Source organism: Furipterus horrens, unplaced genomic scaffold (genome assembly GCF_987537825.1).
Source record: "Furipterus horrens unplaced genomic scaffold, mFurHor1.1.pri manual_scaffold_5, whole genome shotgun sequence".
In the NCBI taxonomy this organism is placed as follows: domain Eukaryota; kingdom Metazoa; phylum Chordata; class Mammalia; order Chiroptera; family Furipteridae; genus Furipterus; species Furipterus horrens.
The window spans coordinates 43697926-43717616 of NW_028327175.1; the positions used below are offsets into that span (position 1 = coordinate 43697926).

A 19691-nucleotide genomic window follows, 5' to 3' on the forward strand; every position below is an offset into this window, starting at 1 on the left:
CTGCTGTTTTGTTTTGTTTTTTTTTTCAGATTTAATGTGTTTTATTGATTAAAATATTACATTTGTGCCAATTTCCCTTCCCTCTGCTCCCCTCCACCCGGTGGCCCCCCTCCCTCCAGTTGTCCCCCCCTTTTAGATTATGTCCATTAGTTGTGTATACAGTTCCTCCCAACCTCTCTCCGTCTATTTCATTCCCTCCTACCATGATCCCCAATTCCTATATCATCTCCCTCCCTCTCCCCATTCCCCCTCCCTGTTGACCTCCCCCCAATATGCTTCCCGTACCCACAGTTCCTCTTCCCCTCTCGTTGCCTATTTAGTTTGCCTTTGTTTCATCTCCCTAGCTTCTGTTTTTTTTTAAACCAGTCCCTTTAACATCTCATATAACAGTGGTTTGGATCTAATGAACTCTTTCAGTTTTATTTTGTCCTGGAAACACTTTCTCTGTCCTTCTATTCTGAATGACAGTTTCGCTGGATAGAGTATTCGTGGTTGTAGGTTTTGGATTTTCATTACTTTGAATATTTCTTTTTTTTTTTTTTTTTTTTCAGATTTAATGTGTTTTATTGATTAAATTATTACATTTGTGCCCATTTCCCTTCCCTCTGCTCCCCTCCACCCGGTGGCCCCCCTCCCTCCAGTTGTCCCCCCCTTTTAGATTATGTCCATTAGTTGTGCATACAGTTCCTCCCAACCTCTCTCCGTCTATTCCATTCCCTCCTACCTTGATCCCCAATTCCTATATCATCTCCCTCCCTTTCCCCATTCCCCCTCCCTGTTGACCTCCCCCCAATATGCTTCCCGTACCCACAGTTCCTCTTCCCCTCTCGTTGCCTATTTAGTTTGCCTTTGTTTCATCTCCCTAGCTTCTGTTTTTTTTTAAACCAGTCCCTTTAACATCTCATATAACAGTGGTTTGGATCTAATGAACTCTTTCAGTTTTATTTTGTCCTGGAAACACTTTCTCTGTCCTTCTATTCTGAATGACAATTTCGCTGGATAGAGTATTCGTGGTTGTAGGTTTTGGATTTTCATTACTTTGAATATTTCTTGCCAGTTTCTTCTTGCCTGTAGGGTTTCCCTTGAGAAGTCAGCTGATAGTCTAATTGGGACCCCTTTGTACATAATTCTTTTCTTCTCTCTTGCTGCTTTTAAGATTCTCTCTTTGTCTTTAATTTTTGACATTTTGATTATAATGTGTCTTGGAGTGGTTCTCCCTGGGTCCAGTTTCTTGGGAACTCTCCTTGCTTCCTGGACCTGCAGGTCTATTCCCTTTCCCAAGTCTGGGAAGTTCTCCTTTATTATATTTTCACTCAATTTTTCAAGTTCTAGTTCATCTTCCTCATTCTCTGGCAAACCAATGATTCTTATGTTGGGCCTTTTATAGCTGTCCCAGAGGTTTCTGATCCTTCCGTTGTTGCTTCCCATTACCTCTCGCTGCATTGGTTGACTGCTTGTTCCTTCTCCATATTCCAGTTTGTTGAAATGAACTCTGGATTTTATTTCCTTTCCTTCTGTCTCGTATACTGTTTTGTTCCTTTCGTTATGAAAGTTTTTCGCTTCTTTCATATCTTTTTCCTGCTCTTTTGTGAATTCTGTAAGCCACCTGATAACAATGGCCCAGAACTGAGCCTCTGACAGGTTTCTTATCTGTTCATCTGTCAGGTTCTCTATCTGCTGCCTGGTGAGTTGTGTTACCGGTATTTCTAAAGTTGCCTGCCTCATTTTGACAGATGCTTTTTGTTTTCTTGGGCCGGCTGTCGGGGGCAGTGCCTGTGTACGCGTCACAAATTAGCGACCGGCGCCTGCTTGTCCGCGACCTATTTCGCAGCCCTGTGGTGCTTTCTTTGGGGGCGGGGGTCCAAGATGGATTCACACAGTTATTCAGCTAGGAGACCGGGATCCGTCCTCCCGCCCCCCTCGGCCTCACTGTTCAAGGCGATGCGGCGGCCGCTCTCCCCAGCTCCGGAGTCGCGCACCACCAGGGGCTTGGCCCCCGGGACTCCTCGCAGGGGTCGCGCACCGCCAGGGGCTTGGCCACCGGGACTCCTCGCCGCCCGCCGCTCCGGGTGCCACCGCAAACAGCACTGCCCACTTTAACTCTTACCTGCCCAAATGGCACCGCTGGTTTATAACTTCATATGTTGGACTTCCGTGTAGTTTTATTTTCTGGAATTTCTAGTTATCCTTTGTTTTGAAGTAGTTGTATTCCTCTCTAGTAGTAGAGGGAGACCTAGCGTGTCCGTCTAAGCCTCCATCTTGGCCGGAAGTCACTTTGAATATTTCTTGCCAGTCCCTTCTTGCTTGTAGGGTCTCCCTTGAGAAGTCAGCTGATAGTCTAATTGGGACCCCTTTGTACATAATTCTTTTCTTCTCTCTTGCTGCTTTTAAGATTCTCTCTTTATCTTTAATTTTTGACATTTTGATTATAATGTGTCTTGGAGTGGTTCTCCCTGGGTCCAGTCTCTTGGGAACTCTCCTTGCTTCCTGGATCTGCAAGTCTATTCCCTTCCCCAAGTCTGGGAAGTTCTCCTTTATTATATTTTCACTCAATTTTTCAAGTTCTAGTTCATCTTCCTCACTCTCTGGCAAACCAATGATTCTTATGTTGGGCCTTTTATAGCTGTCCCAGAGGTTTCTGATCCTCTCATTGTTGCTTCCCATTTCCTCTCTCTGCATTGGTTGACTTCTTGTTCCTTCTCCATATTCCAGTTTGTTGAAATGAACTCTGGATTTTTTTTCCTCACCATCTGTCTCGTATGTGGTTTTGTTCCTTTCGTTATGAATGTTTTTCGCTTCTTTCATATCTTTTTCCTGCTCTTTTGTGAATTCTGTAAGCCACCTGATAACAATGGCCCAGAACTGAGCCTCTGACAGGTTTCTTATCTGTTCATCTGTCAGGTTCTCTATCTGTTGCCTGGTGAGCTGTGTCACCGGGATTTCTATAGTTGTCTGCCTCATTTTGACAGATGCTTTTTGTTTTCTTGGGCCGGCTGTCGGGGGCAGTGCCTGTGTACGCGTCACAATTCAGCGACTGGCGCCTGTCTGCGACCTATTTCGCAGCCCTGTGGTGCTTTCTTTGGGGGCGGGGGTCCAAGATGGATTCATACAGTTATTCAGCCAGGAGACCGGGATCCGTCCTCCCGCCCCCCTGGGCCTCACTGTTCAAGGCGATGCGGTGGCCGCTCTCCCCAGCGCTGGGGTCGCGCACTGCCAGGGGCTTGACTGCCTCCGGGCTTTTTCGGGCTTTTTCGCCGCCCCACCGCTGACCGCAAACAGCGCTGCCCTCTTTAACTCTTACCTGCCCAAATGGCACCGCTGGTTTATAACTTCATATGTTGGGCTTCCGTGTAGTTTTATTTTCTGGAATTTCTAGTTATCCTTTGTTTTGAAGTAGTTGTATTCCTCTCTAGTTGTAGAGGGAGACCTAGCGTGTCCGTCTAAGCCTCCATCTTGGCCGGAAGTCCGAGTTCCTGCTGTTTTAATGCATGTGCCTCCTGTTCTTCCTAGCAGCCAGCCAGGGTGGTGTGCACGCCTTGTCACATGGCACTCTCCACCTGCAAGCCAGCAGCAGTGCTTCAGTTTGTCTGCCTTCCTCATCTGCTACCAAGAGAGAACTCTGCTCTTTAAAAAAAAAAAAAAAGTTCTCTCTGCTCACCTAATGGGTTATCCATATACTGAGGTCAACTCACTTGGATTTTAAAAACATCTTAAAAATCTCTTCATGGCAGTTACCTAGTCCGCCCGTAGATGGGAATCTTGAGAAGGGCCATCTTTAGAATTCTGCCACATAAACATTTAGGTTATTTTCAGTTTTTCACAATTATTTAAAAACTAAAACATTATATGCATTTTTAGTGTCAGTACTGCCATATTTCTCCAAAGTAGTTTTATCAGTTTACACTCCCAGTAGCTATTCAATAGTTCTTATAAATGATGCCTGTAACCTTACACCATATACAAAAATTAACTCAAAATGTATCAAAGACCTAAACATAAGACTTAAAACTATAAAAACTCTTCAAAGAAAACAGGGGGAAAGCTCCATTCCCTTAGATTTGACAAGGACTTCCTGAATATGACCCCAAAAGAACAGGCAACAAAAGTAAAAATTGGACTATATCATAATTTAAAACTTGTATGCATCAAAGGATATAATCAATGGTGAATATGGAATGGGAGAGTATATATCAGGTAAGAAGTTAATATCTGGAAAATATAAAGAACTCATAGCTTAGCAATTAAAAATAAATCCGAATAAAATATGGGCAAAGGACCCTGGCTGGTGTGGCTCAGTGGATTGAGTGTCGACCTGTGAACTGAAAGGTTGCCAATTCGATTCCCAGTCAGGGCACATGCCTGGGTTACAGGCCAGGTCCCCAGTTGGGCATGTGCGAGAGGCAGCCACACACTGATGTTTCTCTTCCTCTCTCCTCTGCCCCTCTAAAAAATAAATAAAATCTTTAATAATAATAAAATTAAAAGGGCAAAGGTCTTGAATAGACATTTCATCAAAGATTATATGGATATGGCAAATACACGTGAAAAAAATGCTCAGCATCAGTAATCACTAGGAAAATGCAATTCAAAATCACAATGAGCCCTGGCCAGGTGTCATCCCACACACCAAAACAGTGTGGGTTCAATTCCTGGTCAGGACACATATAGGTTGTGGATTTGATCCCTGGTCAGGGCGTGTGCAGGAGGCAACTGATCAATGTTTCTCCCGTCCTCTCTGTCATCAGTGAACAAGCATGTCCTCGGGTGAGGATAAAAATAGTTAAAATAAAAAATACAAAAAGCACAATGAGATATTACCTTATACCTATTAGGATGGTTACTATTTAAAAAACCCTGAGCTCTGGCTGGTGTGGCTCAGTGGACTAAGCCACAGCCTGCGAACCAAAGGGTCAGCAGTTTGATTCCCAGTCAGGGCACATGCTTGGGTTGCCGGCCAGGTCCCTGGTAGGGGGGATCCTGTGAGGCAACCACACATTGATGTTTCTCTCCCTCTCCCTCCCTCCCTTCCCTCTCTAAAAATAAACAAATTCTTTAAATAAAGTAAAAAAAAAACTGAAATTAACAAGTGTTGGTGAGCATGTGGAGAAATTGGGACCCTCATGCACTGTTGGTGGGAACGTAAAACAGTGCAGTTGCTATGGAAGACTGGCATTTCTTCAAAAAATTAAAAATGGAATTACAGTAGTCCCTCACTATATCGCGGTTTACTTATCGCGGCCTCACAGTATTGTGGGATATTTTAAAATATATTTAATAATTTATCAGGTTTTTCGCTATCATGGGATTTGGTGGTACTGTATTTGTATGTTATTAAAGTCATGTAGGTTTAAGAGTGTAGAATAAGTGTAAGGTTCCTATTTCGTGGAGGGATCTGGAACATAATACGATAAGTGAGGGAATGTACCATATAATCAATTTCACTTCTGAGTATAGACCCCCCCAAAATTGAATACAGTGTCTCGAATATACATTTATCAACACTGCATTGAAGTAGCTGGTTTACCTCATCACCTCTAGCACATTATCTTTGTGATATTTTGGCAAATTGTTATCATAATTTATGTTTTTTTGATTTCTCTGTAATCCCTCTTGTATGAACTGTTGATTCAGATTCTTAGTCCACCTATCAATTGAAGTGTTACAAATATCAATTTACATGAATTTGTCTTATATATACACATACACATTTAAAAAGAACCTTTCTAGTTTCTGATGTAACGTTTTTTTATACTTCCAATTTTGGTATTAGATAATCCCAGATCCTTCCTTTCCTTACCTCTTATTTTGAAGTTCTTTTTATTTTTTATTCATTTTAGAGAGAGAAGGAATCGATTCGTTGTTCCACTTATTTATGCCTACATTGGTTGTTTCTTTGTACATGCCCTCACCAAGGACCAAAACCCACAACCTTGGTGTACTGGGATGATGCTGTAACCAACTGGCTATCTGGCCAGGACCCTTACCTTTCATTTTATATGAAATTCTTAAATATACTAGATCTGTGTATGGTCTTTTTCCTATTCCATTGACCTTCTGCTTTAAATAATGTAGCTTTATATTACAGTAGTCCCTCGCTATATCGCAGTTCACTTATCGCGGCCTCGCTGTACCACGATATTTTTTTAAGTATTATATTTAATTATTTATCGCGGATTTTTCGCTATATCACGGGATTTGGCGGTACTGTATATGTATGTTGTTAAAGTTACGTAGGTTTAAGAGTGTAGAATAAATGTAAGGTTCCTACTTCGCGGGGGTGTCTAGAACGTAATACCCGCGATAAGTGAGGGAGTACTGTATTATTAGGACAATATATTTTAATATCTGGTAACAATAGCTCTAAATCATTCCTCCTTTTTTAAAAATTTATTTGCCATGTTTTCAGCTTTCATTATTATTTACTAATGCCAATTCAATGCTCTCCCTTTAACGCAACTATAATTTGTTTATATTACCTTATATTCTATTGTTATCTATTTAAGTAGTATAAGTGTAGGCATATATCTTTTCATTAGAGATCATAATTAGATAAGTTTTATTATAATTGCTGACAGTGTAATGCATTTCCTTTGACATAATTGTGATTATACTAATATAGCAATATTCCCAAAAGGTAGTAAAGATTATTACTGTGTAACATTTATAGAAACAAAGTTAAATGGCCTAAAATTTAGCATCAAAACCAAGAAGTTAATTCGGACTGGTCTATCAGAATTCTGTGTAGATCTGGCTAAAAATGTCACCACTTTGGCCAAAAAAAAAAATGATGGTACCTAGCTATGACTTTGAATATACTTCTATCAAAGTCCACTATAGTAACTTTTATTTGAGGTTAACTTAAGGAAAATATTTTAAACTTTATGTGACAAATGAAAAACCCTGAAAAACAAATAAGATAAATGTATTTCAAAAATTAACATTCAGTCACTCTTAGGTATTGTTGTTATTTCTTAGAGCATTAATTTATATTATATGGTTGCTTGAACCAAAGATCCCCATAGTCAGTCTAAATAAATAATCTTTTGTTTTTCTCAAAACGTTGTGTGGGCATAAATTTCATTTAGTTTTTTCTATAAAAGACATATTTTCCAATTTCACCAATAACTTTACTGATTTGGATATTTTGAGTATGTCAGCTATCTCCTGTGTTGTATAACATTGATTGTTCCCAATTAATGTCTTGATTTGGTCACTATCAACTTCAACTGGTCTACCCAACCTTGAAGCATTGTATGGCAAGAAATCTCCAGCACAAAACTTAGCAAACCACTTTTAAAAAAATAATAATTTGTTTATTTTATTTTTAGAGAGAGGGGAAAGGAGAAAGAGAGGGAGAGAAACATCACTGTGTGGTTGCCTCTCACTTGCGCCCCCAACTGGGGACCTGACGTTCAACCTAGTCATGTGCCCTGACTGGGAATTGAACCAGCAACTCTTGGCTCGCAGGCCGACGCTACAAACCACTTTTAACATGTTTGATTACTCACAGCACCTTCTCCGTACACTGTACAAATCTTTTTTTTTTGCATTTCAGTTGCAATTATACCTTTCTTGAAATACTAAAGTATAGTATGTCGAAAATGTTGCATATTTTCTTCCATCTTCAGGATTAAAATGGCTACACAAAAATTCACCAATTTTGATGTGTTTTTTTTAATGCACGCTGATAGGACAGCTGTCACAATACAATGTAACAAAATTGTTTTGAATGAAGTTAAAGACAACTAAACGCTACTAGAGCAATCGTGTGAAAAAAATAAAAAACATTTTGGCCAACCCAATCAATATTTATTTTTAAGTTGTTGGTAAATACTGAAAATTTTATAAAATATAGTACTGTATTTTATAGATGTCAACACAGAACAATAATAAATGTCTTATAGAAAACATTATTTAAGCTGTGTCCTAAAATTAAGAAATAATCAGAAAGCATATAACTTCTGAAGATTTAGCAATATTTACATAATCCCTTTTCAAAGTCTCTTGACTATAAAGTTTTCAGTTCTAATTTCAATTGGTTTGTCTTTAAAACATGATATTTGATGGCAAAGAATGGGATCTCTTCAGAGTTCTTGTGTAGTTTCGACCTGTATGAAGATGCTGGATTGAACAAATGCAGCCCACAGAATTAAAAATTTGAACACTTGATTGTACTGGATCATGCAAAACAGAAAATCCTGAAGTTTCCTGCTGGGAGGGCTTTAATGGGAAATGGTCTTCTGTGGGATTTTTTTCTTTATTCTCTTTTGAGCCTGTGCCTTTGTCTTCCAACGCCCGAGCGAGCATGTAACTGACTTTTCTCTGATGAGCCAAAGCTTCTTCTTTATCATTCAGCTGCATGCACAGAAAATTTTAAAATGTGAGTTAGTCAATAAATATAGAGCTATTGTCAGAAGTATTTTATCAAAATGTTCATTCTCCAATCTGTCAAATTAATCAATGTGAATAAATTAATTAGGTGCTCACTGATTCCCAAGCATTATGCTATATGTTATAGAGGATATTTTTTAAAGGAAGAACAGAAAACTGAAAATTTTAAGTCATCAGAAGGGGGGGCAGAAATACATATATATGTGCATATACATATAAATAAATATTAAACCAACCTGTACTTATCTCTGTAAAAGAATGTTTAAGTTACTTATATAATAAAATTTTTATATATTTATAGGCAAATAAATAACTTTAACACTCTCCTATAGATAAGTATGTTCATATAATGTGAGCCTCTTAATTTGGTCATCTGTGAAATGGGGATTATAGGACTGATTTCAAGCTTGTGGTAATGATTAAAGGATATAATGTGTGAGGAAGTGGATGAATACTTTTAAAAAAATTCCTGAGTAAAGAGAAGGTCTTGTCATGAACTATGTAAGTGCAGATGACAGGGATGCCTGGAGTTAATTACCAGGAGCCCCCTTTTTTCAGAGGTGGACCTTTGAACTTGCACAGGAAGAACATCGGTGGGACAAGTGGGAAGAGCATGCTGAGCGTTTAAGGAGATGAAGGTTATAACTCGAGGAGGGTCTGGGAAAGGCACAAAAGGCAAGTGTAGAGTGGCAGAGCTGAATTAATAGGAAGCAAAAAGATTAGCTTAACCACAATGCCTAACAAAAAGAAAGCAAAGATACCAACCAAATCTATTAGCATCGTAAAGACTTCCTGAGGATTATCCTGGTCTTCAGTCCTCTTAGAGCTGTTTTCTGCAGGAAGCATCCCCAACAGTTTCTGCCCTAAGGTCTTCTTAGTCCTTTGTGATAATAATCCTAAAATTGAACATGAAAATCCAGCTGAGACATACAAAAAGACACTCACTGATGTAGAACTTCCAGGAAAAGAGGTGAGTATGAACCAAGACTACCTCATTCCTGAGCCAGTCAGTAGGTTGTCCTTCTCAGGAGATCCCTAGCATAAAAGTGAGTCAGGCAGCACAGTGGAGTGGGAAGGCCACAGGCTTTAGAGCCAGGAGAGTAAATGCAAGGAGAGGGCCACAGCGAGAAGCCAGAGCAATGCCCTGCCATTCTACTGTATCCTGTAGCTGCCCCTCAACTTACAACGGCTGCCCCACGGAGGGAATGCAGCGTGCATTACCAGTTCACCTAAGTCTTCCAGAGGAGCCGGAAATCCAGATTTGTCTGTGGTATCTCCCCATTTTAAATGTCAGCCACTTACCCACGTTATTTGAGAATACTATGAAGACCCAACAAAATGCCTATAGGCCAGTGGCCTCTGAACCATGCAAACTCGGCTTCAGAGTCAGAAAGACTTGGATCCTCATTGAGCCACTTACTAACTGCATGACCTTGGACAAGTTCTCTGAGCTTCATTTCCTCATCTGTAGAATAAGAATATTAGTACCTATGCCTCAGGGTTGCTGTGCCATTAAATAATAGAGAATCTGCTGAGGGAGGAGAGTGGGCATTAGCAGTTAACAGTACAGAGTTTCTGTTTGGGAAGAAAGTTCTGGAAATGGATGGTGGTGATGGTTACACAACAATGTGAACATGCTTAACGTTACTTAAAAATGCTTAAAGTAGTAATTACCACCAAAAACAATCAAACAAACAAAACAGTGTGAAAGCACCTAGCCCAGGTACTGACAATGTTGAAAAGTCCGCGTCCTGAAATATGTACACTAATGCTCTGCTTCATCCATAGAGAGGATGCAATGTATAATACAAGGTACAAAATTTGTAGATTTATACAAAGAAAATTTCAAGATTGTTTTTGAAGTGCTTTGTAAAGGGCCTCATGGAAAATTGAGAGCTGATAAACCACAGTGGCTGGGGTGCACACCTGACCTCTTCGCGAGCAACTATGGCCAAAGGGAAACAAACGCCAGACAAGTGATGCACTTGGCAACTTTGGTGAGGGGATGAACTGTCTCTATTTTCAGTTTTAAAAAAGGAAGTAGGCTTATCACCTATCACTCAGAACTTGTCTAAGCTGTCAGTCCAGGAGAAAAGCTGATGGCTTAAGTGTTAACCACGCATAAGAAATAGACCTGTAATAATCATCCTGTACTGGTTCAGATAATTTGAATATACTAGTAAAATGAATCAAAATCTTGTCACTCACAGAGTTACTGAAACTTCTAAGGATTTGTAAAGGCTTTTCAGAGACGAATCAATTATTTAAATTCTGCTTCTAAGTCTCTCAGTGCCTTAACAGGAAACAAAGGTTGGGAGCTATACCTCTCAAATCCTATTTTCTGTGGAAAAGTCCCTGTATTTCATCCCTAGCCAAGAAAGGGAGGAATTCTGGAATATAAAATGAGTACTGTACATACTCAAGTGCTGAAATGAATACAGATCTACCTTTTAAAAACCCAGCTTTGTCTGCGTAGCCCTGTCCTTATGGCCAACCTCCATGCATAGCTGGGGGGCCTTCTCTGCAGGTGACAGAATGTGACTTTCACAAGATTACTTTAACCCACGGCTGTTCCCTCCTTCTCTCCTTCTCTTCATTCTCTCATCACTCTTCTCTCCACATTCCATCAAAACAAGATACATTTCCAAATGGATTTGCCTTCAGTTAACAACACACAACACCAAGGCTGTTCTCCAAGAGGACACCTTTGAAATTTTTGCAGTCTGGCTGCTATCAAGGGTGTGGCTGAGAGGAGAGAGAGATGTTTGAGGAAGATCACGTACACATTTGTTGTCCGTGTAGAACTAGATATTCTTCCTGTTTTCCACTGATTCCTAAAAGGCTAAATATATGGACTGCGTTTTATTTCCTGGCAAAGTCACCTTCCTTGAGTTGGACAATTAAGTTATACCTTAAGTTTTTGTCAAGGAATTATTACAGAAAACAGCCATATAAATATTGATTTTTGTATTTACTATAAATTACTGTTGAGGACTCAGCCATTATATTTGCTTAATGGCCTCTGTAAGACTCCTAAGTTAATTTCAGGACAATGTGGAATGCCTCTTTGAGAACGAGAGTTGAGGAACTGATTTTCCTTTTTTGCCCTGACTTCCACCTGATGAACACTCTAAATATATAGCTTTTATAATCTTTTTTAGCCTATGTCCATAGTTCTTATTTACTACTTTTATTCTTATTATCCCTTCTCACCATTTCAGCAAAGGGATGAGTAAAGTTTAGTTAATGAAGCTAAAATTCACAACACTTGATCCATATACCATTACTAATATGTACTATTTGAAAAGAGAAGTTTCAAATAAAAGTTTCATATTTAATATTACAAGATTCTTACTAGTCCTGAAGTTCATCTTAAAATGAGACATATTGGATTGAGGATTATGGATTAACATGTTAGAAAATATTTGGAAATATAGTCATCTCAGAATTTTAGTACTGAAACATTTAAACTTCTTACAAACTTCACTTTAATCCTTCTTGACTGATAAATGGTTTCAAATTGAAATTTTAAATTGAAGCAATATGAATTCTGAATAATATTGATAAATGAGACTGACACTGACCTTTTAGAGAAACCAAAATTTCTTATAAAACAGCTATTTTGTGTATATTGTATGAACTACTTCAATTGTAATTTCATTCTCTCATGTCATTTTCATTTATATACTTTAATATTTTATTTACTCATTTTTAGAGAAAGGGGAAGAGAAGGAGAAAGACTGGAGAGAAACATCAATGTGTGAGAGATATATACATCAATTGGTTGCTTCTCACATGCCCCCAACAGGGGACCTAGCCCATAACCCAGGCATGTGCCCTGACTGGGAATCAAACCAGCGACCCTTTGGTTGTCAGGCATGCACTCAATCCACTGAGCCACACCAGCCAGGGCATTTTTCATATATTTTGTTTACACTAATACAGTAATACTTAAAAATGGCCATGAAGTTTTGATAGGCTTGTGGAACCTAAACCTTAACCTCTGTTTTATTTATTATAAGAATATTTTATTAATTTCTCCAATTTAAGATATTTCCTCTACCCCAAAATGTCTCTTCTAGAATCATACATGTCAATAAAGTTTAATTAGAAAAATACATTTAATATGGTGTTTCACTGTCACTTTCAGTATTCCTTCCCTCTTGGCAGTTTCCCTTTAATTATGTAGTACTCATTCTTTCCGCCACTAAATATGGTTTTGTTTAAATGAAACAGAAGAGTATTAAAAAAGATTTTCCTGTTATTTTATGGTTTTGTTGATCCCAATAGCTCATCTGCATGTGTAACATCCAATGATCCCTTTCTTCCCACAGATACTAAATTTTAAATCATAAATATATGCAAAATTTCAATTCTATTAAATGTGCCTAATCAACTTAAATTATAAGCAAAAATAACTTAAATTACACCTGATTTATTGCCATTATAGTTCATATTTACCATCCTCTTTAACTTGTTTCCAATTTATCCATTTTGTTTCTTTTTTACACATTTTATCCATTTGTGTCAATCTTAGTGCCTGGTCATTTTTCCTCATTAATTGTTGCTCAAATGCAATCCTGAATGCATCTGCCATTATGTATGCTTCTTCTTTACTCTTCTGCAAAAGTTCCAGCTGGTTTCAAAAGAAAGTTTGAGAAACGTCAGAGGAAAACCCAGAATAATTCTTGCCTGAATGCTAAATCAGATTAGCAAATACAGTCTCCCTGCCTAGCGTAGGTCTCTGTCTTGTCTTTGGTCTATTTCATCTCCACTAATTCTTGCCAGTTCTCATTTGCAATAGCTGCCCACTCTGAACTAGATTACCCAAAATTTCCTTTGTGGTGCTCGTCAACTCTCTGTTAATCCAACTCTTGGACCTCATTATCCTAGACAGGCCCTGTGTGTGTTCTTCCCAACTACAAAGAAGGGAGGATACCAAGGTCTGCATTTCAGTACTGCCTTGGACTGGCTATTCCAGATAATACCACTGAAAATAACTTCGAATATGATCTTTCAGATACTTCCTATATATAGTTGATCCTGACCCCGATCTATGTAATCTTACGCTTTTCCTAGTGAATTGTTAGCTGTTAGCTTTTCGATATAGTCTGAAGACTTCAAATTCCATACCTTCAGTAAAGGTAAAATATGTTTAAAATTATGGCCCATGCACTGTATTTGTTATTAAAGCCTAATTTTAATGGCAGCTATCATTTGCTTAAATACCAGGCATTGCTAAACATATGTCTACTGCCTCTATTTTTAACAACAACCCTCCAAACTAGTTATTACCCTTGCCATACAGCTATGTCTGGCTATTACAAAAGTTCCTTCCACAGTACTTTACTGCTTTTCTAATAAGCTTCATGTTTATCTCTCCATTGATCAGTATTGCAGAGCCTAGTAATTTTAAGCATACGTGCACATTTTCCTCTAATACAGCAATTTTCAATCTTTTTCACCTCATGGTACACATAAACTAATTACTCATATTCTGTGGCACACCAAAAATATATTTTTTGCAAATCTGACAAACGAGATATAATTTTAACTCATTCACATGGGATGGCTCCTGTTGTGTTGGCTGTTGTCATTTTTACTTAACAATCTAAGGAAAAGAGGTCAGTGCCCCTGACTAAATAGTAGGTATTTGGTGTTTTAAAAATTCTTGCAGCACGCTGACTGAAAGTCACTGCTCTAATTATAGAGTGATTTTAGGGCCAAGTATAAACAAAAGAAATAGAATTTAGGAAATATTAACTACAATCTTAGGCAAAGAAATTTATGTGGCTACAATGTCATGCCAAGTACTTTTTGAGTTCTGGAACCATGTAAATAAGATAGAGTTTATAAGTTAATGTTATTATATAAAATTAAGTGTGGATTCCATCACCACTGACTCCTAAAATGAAGCTAGTAACTGCAGATACTTCCATTTATCCTACGATTAATACAAAAACCAAACCAAAGCTTTTACTGTTACCTCTAGTCTGAGCTGGAGAAGCATTTTCCGAGCAGATGCCGCCATCTTGGCGCAGGCACAGGGGCTCCCTCCGGGACCATGACAAAGGCAGGCTCCGAGGACCGCAAGCTTTAAACCCAAAAGCATTATCCGTTACTAAGTGTCACACTGCTTAGCTGGACACAGATGCAGAGACACACCCACATACCCAGGCACATTTCTAATCAAGCATCTGATTTAAAGAAACTGGGAAGGAAAGCAAAAATAGAAGGAAGCTGAGGCCAGGGTTTCAGGATCCAAGTGAAGATTAATTACATGAGGAGGAAATATTGTTACTTGGAACAAAAACATAATGAAATGCTACCTTCCTTCTTTCCACCCTCCACCTTCACCTTTAGCCTGGCACCAGTTTCCTATAGTTCTGAATCCTTGACAGGAACTTGGCCTAAGGAAGTAAGTGCTAACATCCACAGTATTGACTTCCTGTGACTGGCCAGCACTCACCACTACCAGCTCCTGTCAGGGAGAGCTGCATTCTCAGAAATGAACAAATGTTAACGTCAATGAGAAAAACAATCATCTGTCTACTCCTAGGGGGAAAAAAGTCTATAATTATGTAATGTGAGACCCTACTAACATAGCTTCTGCTAAAACTGCAAAAATGAGGAATAAAAGGAAGCAGGTGGCTAGCATATCCCTTAATGTCCAAGAATGTTATTCATGAGAAGTATGGTACCAGCAAGACAAGAACTGACCTGAGCAAGCCATGGGCCTCAGTCTCAAATTGCTAAGTACAGAGCTATCCTAGAACATGTAACAGACAGTGATGGGGGAAAGGAAAGTAGAAAATGTCCATCCTGCTAAGCTTTCATACCTGCTTACCTACCTCAAGACCTGAAACCTCTGCAAAGTCACTTTTATCATTGTACATGGTCTCCTGAACCATTTTCTGCTGTTTGATATCAAGCATAGCAAGGGCTTCCAAATACTGTTGATTCAAACCTAGGAGGGGTCATATAAGAAAGTGTTACGTATGAGAGCTAACTCTCTAGCCTCACCTCATCTTGTTACATCAACGTCTCTACTTATTTCTTATAAGCAATGCATATACAATAGCATGGCCCACAAAATTGGGCCCCATCCAGAAAATCTGATAGAATAGTGGGTATCAAGTGAGATAATACATTGTAACACTAGATAAAATGTTATTACTTCTAATGTGGAAGTATCTTAACTTTGCAACAGAAGTCTGGTCTTCATTTACTCTTGGAAATTGTGTAGCATTTTCAAAGACAAAACATACAAAGGCAAATTATTCAGAGACTTTGTAACTAGTGAGACAATCACATGACGGGATCTCATATATTGTATTATGTCAAATGTTCCAGCTATGTGAACTCTAAGATTCTTCTATTAAGTGTTTTCAGAAGAGGATCTCAAACCATTTAGAACAAGGACCCAGCTATCTACCAGAGAGCAAAAAACAGTAACTTTTTCCCTCTTGTTGCAGGATGGGGTAGTAGGCAGGAAGGTGAGGGGTTGTGGATATGAGCAGTTTCTGGCTGGGGAGCTAACCTAATAGAGGAGAAATCAACTGCTCAAATCACTGGTACTGAGAAGTACCGTGTGTATACAATTCTCACCCAAGGGCAGTGCCAGAACTCACTCAACTATACTATGTAACTTGCCTATCTCATGCCCATGACCTGATTTAGAGCTCATTTTGTCCCCTTCAAGCCACCACTATTTAAAATCGTTTTTGCTCATAAGGGAGAATCAACACCTTTTCAAAATTTCATAAAAAGTTGATATTTTAATATTCTTAAAACACTTTAATATTCTTTGGAAACAATTTTTTTTAGAACATTTTAAAAGATTTTATTTGTATTTATTTTTAGAGAGAGGGAAAGGGAGGGAGAAAGAGAGAGAGAAACAGCAATTGGATGCCCTCAACTGGGGACCTGGCCTGCAAACCAGGCATGTGCCCTGACCAGGAATCAAACTGGTGACTTTTTAATTCACAGGCCAGCACTCAGTCCACTGAGCCACACCAGCCAGGGCTTTACATTTTTATTAAATCTTATGGGGTGACATGGTTAATAGTATCATATAATATTCTTTTATTAATTTTTGTCATAAAGTGGCTCATTATATAAGGGATGTGTGTGTGTGTGTACACACATATACACCTGACCCTTGAATAACATGGGTTTGAACTGCACAGGTCCACTTATATGCAATTTTTTTTTTTCAGTAAGTATACTGTAGGCTCTCTTTTTCTCCAGATTTCACATGTGCCAATTCAACCAACCTTGGATTGAAATACAGTTTTCAACCTATGGTTGGGAATCCACGGAGGCAAGGCCTGATTGTATGCATTGTTCTATGCCATTTTATATGGAGCATTTGAGCACTCACATAGTTGGTCTCTGGAACCAATCTCCCATGGATAGAGAGGAACAATTTAAATTTTAGGGTAGTCAAAAGTTATGTGCAGATTTTTGACTGTGTATGGGGGTTGGTGCCCCAACACCCTTGTGTTGTTCAAGAGTTAAATGCATATGTAAAAATTTTCAAATTTCAAATTCTTAATGAGTCAAATAATATCTTGAAAAATTAAGAATAGTTGTATCAGGGATAAAGTTGCAGAAGATACTTTTGAAGGAAAATAATGTTAAATAACTATACAATTATAAATTTTTCCTACTAATGTCTCAATAAAACATACATCTACTCAGGTTCCTCAAATATCAGGTACTGTACCATTTTGTTTTACACTGAGTATAAAAACCAAATGATAAAGGAGAAATAGGGAGAAATTGTTTTATAGGTTCGAGGTTTTATTTTGGAGCAATGGAAATGTTATGGAACTATGGTTACAACGTTGTGAATGTTACGAATTGTTCACTTTTTTAAAGTTATTTTTATTATTGGTTTCAGGTGTGCAGCTTAGTGGTTAACCAATCATATACCTTACATAATGTTCCCCATGATGTTTCCAGTACCCCAACTAGTACCATACATAATTATCACAATATTATTGACTATATTTCCTATGCTTTACTTACTTTCCTGTGACCATTTTGTAACTACCAAATAAATTGTTCACTTAAAAAATTTTTTTTTGACTTAGAGAGTGGTTTGGGGAGAGGGAGAAAGAGAGAGAGAGAAACATCAATTGGTTGTTCCACTTAGTCATGCATTCACTGGTTGATTCTTGTATGTGCTCTGATTGGCGATCAAACCCACAATCTTGGTGCATCAGGACGATGTTCTAACCAACTGGGCTACCCAGCTAGGGCTGAATCATTCACTTATAAATGGTAATTTTGTTATGTGAACTTCATCTAAAAAAGTTTTAAAATTAAAATAAAAGTAAATGACGCATTTATTCTATTATCCTTAAACATATTACTTGGAAATACTAGCACTCTGTCTCTATTGATATGTATGCTCTATATAAAATGAATCTTTTAACATAATATCTTAAAAGGATGATCAAAATACCACTCATTACTTACTTGCATTTTCAGACTTCAGCATTTTAATTTCTTCTGTTTTTAGTTTCAAAGTTTCTTTGAGAACTGCACTTTCACAGTTTAGCCTGGAAAAAAGTACTCTCCAAATGACCAAAACATTAGCACTTTGTATTTAACTAAGAATATTTTAATCCCACAATTAGAGCACAAAAACTTAAATATAATTTTTGCTACTTCAAGACAGTCTAGAATTTATATGTGTCACAAAATAAAGACAATTTAAAGGAGTGTGGAAATGTTTTGAACATACTCGAAACTTTTCTGTCTAGCTGAGAAAGAATCAGAACCTGAAATATCCCTAAGGCATCCGTTTGAATATTTACTCTCTTTACTTAAGTTTTAATTCAACTTAATAACCATTTGACTACCAACATATGAAGGCCACCTTCAAAAACCTGCATAAAAGATACAAACGGAGCTTTGTCTATTGACTGAAAATTGGAATTACTTACAAGAGTTCCTAAATTGCTCATCATCAAAGGCTTAAACAAATATTTTTCACTTAAAGATTTTCATTTATTTATTTTTTGAGAGAGGGAAAGGAAGGGAGAAAGAGGGGGAGAGAAGCGTTATTGTGCAAGAGAAACATGGATTGGCTGCCTTTCACACGTGTCCCCAACTGGGGACTGGCCAGCAACCCAGGCATGTGCCCTGACTGGGAATTGAACTGGCGACCTTTTGGTTCACAGTCTGGTGCTCAATTCACTGAGCCACACCAGCCAGGGTGCAAAATTATTTTGTAATAAAAACCAGCAGACAGATTGGTCAATTTATGACTAAATAACATACTTGTCAAGATATTTTGTAGAAATATTTGGGCAAAAAGTTATATGCTATGCTAAGGACTGGCCGCAGACCATTAAAACAGTGGTCATAAAGTTAAAGCTTCCCAGTTAAAACTGAATGTAAATCTCAGGCATTTTCCTTCTATGATCGACAAATTAGTACAATATGAAATCAGGTTCTAACACAAGGTGTGTAGCCCTTGAGGAATAAAGCACCTTTGTTAGTACAACCTCTTCTTAATAACTCTAGATGAGTTTCCAAATGAATTATGATTGACTCTAGGTCATGAAGACATTCTTCAGATGCTCACAATTTAAGATTCACTTAAATTACTTTTAAACTGTAATTTTAAAAAACTACTCAGTCAAATGCATTAACTTTGCTAGATGGTTAACTATTTTTGTACAGACCTCATAATAAAGTATCTTCTGCCAACTCTGCTTAATTTATGAGTATCTGAAAAGGCAATCTATCAACAAATTTAGGTAAACAACACTATCAAAAATTAAAATGTATAATATAGTCCCGCAATCAAGCTGTGGGGAAGTAGGCACTCTCATGTGCTGCTGGTAGGAATGCAAAGTGGTAGGAGCCTTATAGAAAGGAATTTGGCAACATCTAATAAATCTATACATGCATTTCCCTGCTGACCCAGCAATTCTACTTCTAAGAAATCACCCTGAAAAATTACATGTCCAACAACACAATGTATGTATGTCAAGGTTATTTACTGCAGTATTGTTTATACTCGCAAAATACTGGAAACAATCTAAGTGCCTATGTATAGGAGTGTGGTTGAGTACAGTATGTAGGGCACACCCATACAATGGAGTGATTTCCAGGATATATTATTAAATGGAAAAATCAAAGTGCAAAAGAATATTTGCAGTAAATTATCTTCTGTATAAGAAAGAAGGGAAAATAAAAAAAAACATAAATAACTGCCCATTTGTACAAACAGAAACACAGGAAGGATAAATCAGAAAATAATAAGACTGGTTCTCTACAGA

General features: G+C 38.0%; 1 protein-coding gene across 2 annotated transcripts in view; it reads right to left on the bottom strand.

The window, feature by feature from the left end:
* Positions 1–7589: 7589 nt before the first annotated feature.
* CCDC125 (coiled-coil domain containing 125) overlaps positions 7590–19691 on the bottom strand; it is a 31341-nt gene continuing 19239 nt past the window's right edge. For both annotated transcript variants that reach the window (XM_090276352.1, XM_090276351.1), the window contains exons 7-12: positions 17878–17960; positions 15243–15358; positions 14378–14485; positions 12853–13027; positions 9157–9287; positions 7590–8355 (exon numbers count right to left, since the gene is read on the bottom strand). In XM_090276352.1, the coding sequence (XP_090132478.1) occupies positions 8047–8355; positions 9157–9287; positions 12853–13027; positions 14378–14485; positions 15243–15358; positions 17878–17960 (922 nt within the window). In that variant the 3' untranslated portion in view covers positions 7590–8046. The remainder of the gene's footprint in view (positions 8356–9156; positions 9288–12852; positions 13028–14377; positions 14486–15242; positions 15359–17877; positions 17961–19691) is intronic.